The sequence below is a fragment of the Triticum aestivum genome, chromosome 4A (genome assembly GCF_018294505.1).
Source record: "Triticum aestivum cultivar Chinese Spring chromosome 4A, IWGSC CS RefSeq v2.1, whole genome shotgun sequence".
NCBI classification, from domain to species: domain Eukaryota; kingdom Viridiplantae; phylum Streptophyta; class Magnoliopsida; order Poales; family Poaceae; genus Triticum; species Triticum aestivum.
In genome coordinates this window covers 68,112,623-68,119,321 of record NC_057803.1, presented here as the reverse complement: position 1 = coordinate 68,119,321, position 6,699 = coordinate 68,112,623, and the positions used below count along the sequence as shown (strand labels likewise).

The following is a 6,699-nucleotide window of genomic DNA, read 5'->3' as shown; positions in this document are numbered from 1 at the left end:
CTAGCAACAATGACTCCAACCGGGACAGCAATATTACGAAAGATCCGCGCATTCCTCTCATTCCACAACTCCCAAGAGATAAGAAGCATCAAGGAAGCAAGTGGTCTTCGTGATTGTGTCTTCTTGGTAGCATTGTGGCTCCACCACTCTTTAACAGAAGTCGCGTCACTCTAATCACTAGAATGCACATCATGGAGACCCAGCCAATCTTTGATCATCCGCCAAACTCTCATAGTGTATCTGCATTGGAATAGAAGATGGGCCGCTGACTCTTGAACCTGCTTACATAGGGGACAAAGGTTACATTTTGGCCACCCACGACGTTGAAGCCTATCCGCTGTCCACATCCTATTGTTGATTGCCAACCAAGCGAAGAACTTGCATTTAGGAGGTGCCCAAATCTTTCAAACGGTCGATACCATCTCAGTATCAGTATGACCAAAGAACTGCGCCTTGTAGGCCGACGTCGCCGAGTAGTGTCCAAGCATTTGATGAAACGTAGCAGAATCTGCCTAGAAACAGATTAGTCAAATCACAACTTTCTTTTTCGGAAAAGATTACCCCCGATCACTGCATAGAGCGATCTATATTGCATTATTCAATTAGGTCTTACAAATAAATACATGAATTAACTTAAAGTCACCTTCCTGACTAAAAGTGCCGCCCTATCAAGATTGATGATGTGACCTGACTTCGCATCACGCACATCAAAAAATCCGGTGGCTTTACCATGCCGCCCGCCAGTTAGCCGGAAGCATCAACCGGTCTAGCAGACTCTCAATGTGCATTGCATGCGCACGCTGTAGAATCTGTCTCCATCATCTTTCGCAGTTCCATCTTCTGTTGTTGAAGCCATCACGACGCCGGACAATGCTAGGCTCTTGCGCGCACCCATCAAATGGCAGACCTTGCTACACCTTGCCACCAAAACTCGACGTCGTTGATATTGTAGATGCCACGCTGTTCCACCTTGGTCTTCGCATGGGAAGCATGCGGGGACCTACGCCCAGCCATCGAAACCAAACACTTGTCCCTCCAGTCGATGTACTACCTTAAAGATAATGCCGTATGGGGATGACGAACCTAATCTGGGGTTTCCTCCGTGACACACAGGAGACGTGAATCACCCCACAACGCCTCCAATGAGGCCACGACGCCCGCAGGCGCCGCCGTTGACGGTTCAGGCCGAGACCGGACCTTTCTCTGGCAAAATGTTTCACAACTATTACTTTCTTTTTCGTTTTCGTTAAAATGGAACATCGTGCACGATCAAAAGCTTCCATGCATCGTGTGCCTAAGATCTTGTGCTATTTGGAAGTTCAATTCCCGCGCAAAAAAAACATGCGCCGTCCGCGATGTTTCACCCTTGGCTGGAGCCACATAAGCACTTTTTCCGGTACAGAGAAAGCAAGACCTACGTGTGTGCAGAGTTGAACCGGGAAAGCGGCAAAAGTCGTCTCGCAGAGTCACAAAAGTGTCCGATCTATCCAACAAGGATCAGTGCCTTAATTGGGCTAGTATCCATCCTGCAGGCTGCGATAAAGCACACACTTTGCGCCATCCGGAGACTGTTTTGAGCCCGTGAAATCTTCTTTTGAGCTGCCGAAATTTCTGGCGGGGCGACGACCCCGTGCACGGGGTGATAAAACGGTTCGACATGCGTCATGCGAGACCCTGGATAAGGTGATCCGCATGTGCATGCAGGTCAGCATGTGAACGTCCCTGTCCATTACCACCTCGGGATCTATCTGTGAACTTTTGTCTTTTGGTGAGAAATCTATCGTACGCCGGGATGCGTCGAGGCTGCGGCATGCTGCGTTGGCTTGCTCGTGGTTGGTTCGGTTCACGGCGATTGATCTGCACATGCATGCAAAGTTGCAAGCCAAATCGCCGCCGGATGAGGCAGGTCGCCCCACCTCTCGGTGCTCGGTCCCCCGCATGGGGAGTTCCGTTTCCAGGCGGCATGTGTTGCTCCAATAGGACAATGAGAGAATTCCATTCGACTGTCTAATTTATAACCTTGAATTTTAAGACTGTCTACTTTACAACTCCGAAATCTGAAAACTTTTCAACCCCAACTCCTCTCAAACCAGTTTTCTGGTCAGGTTTGACCAGTTTTAACTTGTTGACCGCCTAGTCAGTGCCTAGTTAGTGACCTGCGTACGCCACCAACCCCACCCCGGCCTACCGTCATCATGTCCGATGCCGGCAACCGCAGACCGGCGACCGATGGCGCCGACGGCGACCGATGGCGCCGACATATGCCGCCCCTACCCACCATTGCGTCCAGATCCTCCTCCACCTCACCCCTTCTCCCCCAACCCGCCACGCACCTGACCCAATGCACTCAAGCAGTGGTCGACCTAGAATCTCCGTCTTGGGGGATGCCAATGTTCAAAATTTGTAAATTTTACACTACAGGTGATATAATTTGGCCTAAACATTATCATGATCTCAACAATTTTCTTAAAATTGTCTTAACTCATTAGGTATTTAGTGTCAAGTACGTAGTATGGCACCCCTACTAGATCCGCCGCTGGGCCCGAGGGGCCATACCCCTGAGCAACCGGAGCCTAGAGGGCGAGAGCCGACACAACGGCGGCCACTACACCCTCCTCCCCTGCTCGACAACCTCCTATGCTGATGTTGTAGTTCTTGATCGGACGACAACTACAATAAAAGGGGAGGTGTAGGGAACGACAAAGGCTATCTCGCGACGGCGATGGGGAGCTTCCTTTGGCTAGTCGACAACGTTGCAGGAGGTGGCGCCTGGATGCTTGGGGTGGTGGGCATCGACCGTGTGGCGGCGGGTTGGGGTGGGAGTGGTGGCGTACAAGGTGGGCGGCAACGGCGGTTGAGTCTAAAATGACTCGGGATGAGAAAGCGAGAGACGTTTTCGAAGTCCGGGGTTGTAGAACAGACGATTTTAAATTTCCGAGATTTAAAAATAAACAGTCAGCATAGTTTGAAGTTGTAATGTAGACTAGTCTCTAGGAAAATCTCGACTCACCAACACAGAAGTGGCAGGAAGCTTTACATGCATCTTCTGCGAAAACTTCGGCAGATCACCCCTCAAAACCTGGCCCGCCCAATGCAATCTTTCTCCGAGAAGCATGTTTAAATCACTTTAATATCTCGTGCAAGGCAAGACACGGAGTACTTACGCCTGTGTAATCTCCACACGAAATATCGATGTGCCTTGGCAGTGGCGGGAGGTCAAACGAGGGGGGCGATCATTTGCAGCTTGAGGATTACAAAAGTGGAGTTCCTTTCTTTGGAGGAGGAAATGAAATCCCAACAAGTCCAACACGTAAACCTAGCAAAAATGCATAACAGCTGCGCGTCGTCAGAGTTTTCTTTTCTTGCTCACCTTCCCCGTTTCTTCTCCGGTCATCAACCACCGCCACCGCCCGCGTCCAACGCGGCCACGCCTCTATAAATGGATTACGGCACGGCCAAATCTCTCCTACCTCCATCGTCGTCCAGCTCTCGACCGCTCAGATATTCGAGGGGACGAGGCGGCGGACGTAGGTAGGACGGTGAACGGCTACGGACAAGATAGAGAGACGGTGAGGGGTGAGGGAGCCGTTGCCGACATACGTCCAAGAGCAGACAGCCTTCAAGATCTGTCCCATCCGGCCCCACTTGCAGTGTCCGTTGGGCAGATACGGCCCCCTCTCCTGCTTGCTTGGGCTGCGCCGTCTATATAAGTCAGCCGGCCGTCCTCACCTGGTCACCCTCTCCCGGCCATTGCATTACACGAAAGCAGAGCATACCTGAGCAGAGCTGCCCCAGAGCTTGGAGCTGAGGCCTTGTGGACTAGTCAAGAGTGAGAGAACGAAAATGGCGCGGAGCCCAGCTCAGGTCGCTCTCCGGCTGATCACCCTGCTCCTTTTGCTTCCAGGTAAACTGATGTTTGCGCTTCTGATGATCTGATTTGTTGCAATGTGCACTCTCTGTTTCTGTTTGGTGTGCGCGTGGCTGATCGGCTCGAGTTCTTGGGTGCTTTGCAGCGGCGTGGTCGGCGACGTTCACGATGACCAACAACTGCGGCTACACGGTGTGGCCGGGGCTGCTGTCGGGCGCCGGCACGGCGCCGCTGTCCACGACGGGGTTCGCGCTGGCGCAGGGCGCGTCGGCCACGGTGACCGCGCCGGCGAGCTGGTCCGGGCGCATGTGGGCGCGCACGCTCTGCGCCGAGGACGCCGCCGGCAAGTTCACCTGCGCCACGGGCGACTGCGGCTCGGGTGCGCTCCAGTGCAACGGCGGCGGCGCCGCGCCGCCGGCCTCGCTGGTGGAGTTCACGCTCGACGGCTCCGGCGGCATGGACTTCTTCGACGTCAGCCTCGTCGACGGCTACAACCTCCCGATGCTGGTCGTGCCGCAGGGCGCCGCCGCCGCCGGCTCCACGGGCGGGCCCAAGTGCATGGCCACCGGCTGCCTCGTCGACCTGAACGCCGCGTGCCCGGCAGCGCTGAAGGTCGCGTCGGCGGGCGCCGCCAGCAGCGCGGCGGTCGGCGGGAGCGCCATGGCGTGCCGCAGCGCGTGCGAGGCGTTCGGGTCCCCGGAGTACTGCTGCAGCGGCGCGTACGGGAGCCCCAGCACGTGCCGGCCGTCGGCCTACTCGCAGTACTTCAAGAGCGCGTGCCCGCGCGCCTACAGCTACGCGTACGACGACTCCACCTCCACCTTCACCTGCGCCGCCGGCACCAACTACGCCATCACCTTCTGCCCGAGCACCACCAGGTAACCTCTTTTCCCGGACCCTTCGTGTTCCAGCACGTTCAGCAAACCAATCAAGCAAGCAATCCTAGCCCCGTTGTGTTTGATCGTGGGCCGTAGATTCGCTAAATGGCGCGAAAATGCACGGTCGAAATGCCTTTTTGGCAAACAAAAAAAATGGGTTTATGGTGGTAGGGACCTGCACACGTTGAAGTCTTTCTTTAGGACGTGGCGATTCATAAGGTTTACCTTACTATAGATATTCAAATTTGTGCAGTAGGAGTATTTTACAACAGTTTGGCTGGGATTTTGATAGGACATGTTGAATATGGCTAATAATCCACCGCACACAATAAAATTAATATGCTTGTCAATGTAAATGGCGGTCAGTCGGCAAAGAACATCAAATCATGTGCTCATACGGTCCAGCTCGCGCTGTGCTCATACGTACTGTTGCAACACAGCCCTGCCATGGCGACTGAATATAATATGTGGCGTCTGGAATTTGTTTACCTCCAAAGAATCAGACCAATTCTGACAGGACTGTACAGTATTCAACGGCCGAAATGCACGCAGCAGTGTGCAACGGCTAGGAATTCATGGCATGGTGGGGTCCCTGCTCGCACGCGCGCACAGGATAGATGAACTGACGCAGCCCGATGTGAACCGGCTTCTAGCCGTTTCGCGCGTGCGGTCCCGTAGGCCTAGTAGGCCGTCGATGGCTCGCATTCATTTTCGCTGTCCTCTTCCCAACTGCATGCCACGTTCGTGTGCTCAGAGTCAGAGAGACACGTCGTGTAGGCATCTACGCCCCTGTCCAAAAATATCTGCGTCCTACAAAAATATCTGCGACGCCATAAGTATCTTGCGTGCACGCTGCTCCGATCTTGTACCATGTACTGTGTGCTGTGCTGACCCGTACTATGCTTGTGTGTTTTGCTCCGCAGTGGGAAGTACGCCGACGAGAACCCGCAGGCTGCCGGCGTGCCGCCCGCGAACGGCACGATGATGTACCGCGGCGGCGAGCAGTTCTCCACGGGCGCTGGGGCCTCCGTTGCCGCACATGCGTCGCAGCTCCTCCTCGCGGTGGCCGTCGCCGCCGCTGTGCTGCTACTGTGAGCGCTGGCCATGCGTGCAATGGCGGCGACAGCAGCATACGTACTGCCGCCTCACGAGGTGTCCTTGTCCGGCGGGCCTCTTTTGGCGTGACGGAGGCAGAGATAATACTCGAGCGGAGGGCAGGAGAAGGGCGGGCGGGCAAGATCAAAGGCTGACAGTGCCGCTACTGATCACTGATAAAACAGGATATCTTCACAATACTGAACGCAGCCTTCTAGATAGCTTACAGTAGTGTCGTAGGCTTAGGTTAATGTTTACTTTCTACGCTTCTTTGATTTGTTGAGCGGAAATGATGACGTGTTCATTGTTTGTCGTGATAATGGTATGAATCATCTCTATTTTAGCGTGCAAGTTTCCACACCGAGCAGGGAAATCAGTAGGCAGTAGCACCATGGTCTGAAAAGAACCAAAACGGACGTCTACGGAGTAGCTTATCGTTTGCCTAGGTTGGGCTTACTTCCAAGTAGGAGTACTCATATTTATGCTGCTCATCGTGGCGTATGGATCGACGACGACTTCGCCTCCTTTTGTTTGTGGGATGTCGCCCTGACCATTGTCCAAAGGTCAGATGTCCATAAAGAAATGAGCAAAACTGCTAGGTGAAATCTCTAGGGTCACTTCTTTTGGGAGCTCCAAGGAGTCCGACTCAATAGAAAATTCGCTCTCTTTTCTTTTTGAGTATATAGAAAACTTGTTAAACACCTGCTTCTTGTCAGGATCTATTGCAAGTAGGTAGAGGCAGTTGAAAACGTTCAATAGTGATTGTCCTAGATTTTTAAATAACATTAATATCATTCACTTGGAATTGTTTATTCGGAAATAACATTAATATCATTCATTTGGAATTGTTTCTTCGGA

The 6,699-nt window shown here is 53.2% G+C and overlaps 1 protein-coding gene across 1 annotated transcript; it reads left to right on the top strand.

Moving 5' to 3' along the window:
• The first annotated feature begins 3,457 nt into the window (after positions 1–3,457).
• LOC123085187 (thaumatin-like protein 1b) lies at positions 3,458–6,179 on the top strand. Its single transcript, XM_044506789.1, has 3 exons — positions 3,458–3,904; positions 4,014–4,746; positions 5,670–6,179. The coding sequence occupies exons 1-3, from the start codon at positions 3,844–3,846 to the stop codon at positions 5,839–5,841; spliced, it is 966 nt and encodes a 321-aa protein (XP_044362724.1). The 5' UTR covers positions 3,458–3,843; the 3' UTR covers positions 5,842–6,179.
• Positions 6,180–6,699: the final 520 nt, after the last annotated feature.

What these genes read in the sequence shown, in the direction of transcription:
- LOC123085187 (XM_044506789.1), top strand. Translation starts at nt 3,844, where the DNA reads ATGGCGCGGAGCCCAGCTCAGGTCGCTCTCCGGCTGATCACCCTGCTC. An exon ending in CCTGCTCCTTTTGCTTCCAG is followed by an intron (nt 3,905 to 4,013) that starts GTAAACTGATGT and finishes GGTGCTTTGCAG; the next exon opens with CGGCGTGGTCGGCGACGTTC. An exon ending in TTCTGCCCGAGCACCACCAG is followed by an intron (nt 4,747 to 5,669) that starts GTAACCTCTTTT and finishes TTTGCTCCGCAG; the next exon opens with TGGGAAGTACGCCGACGAGA.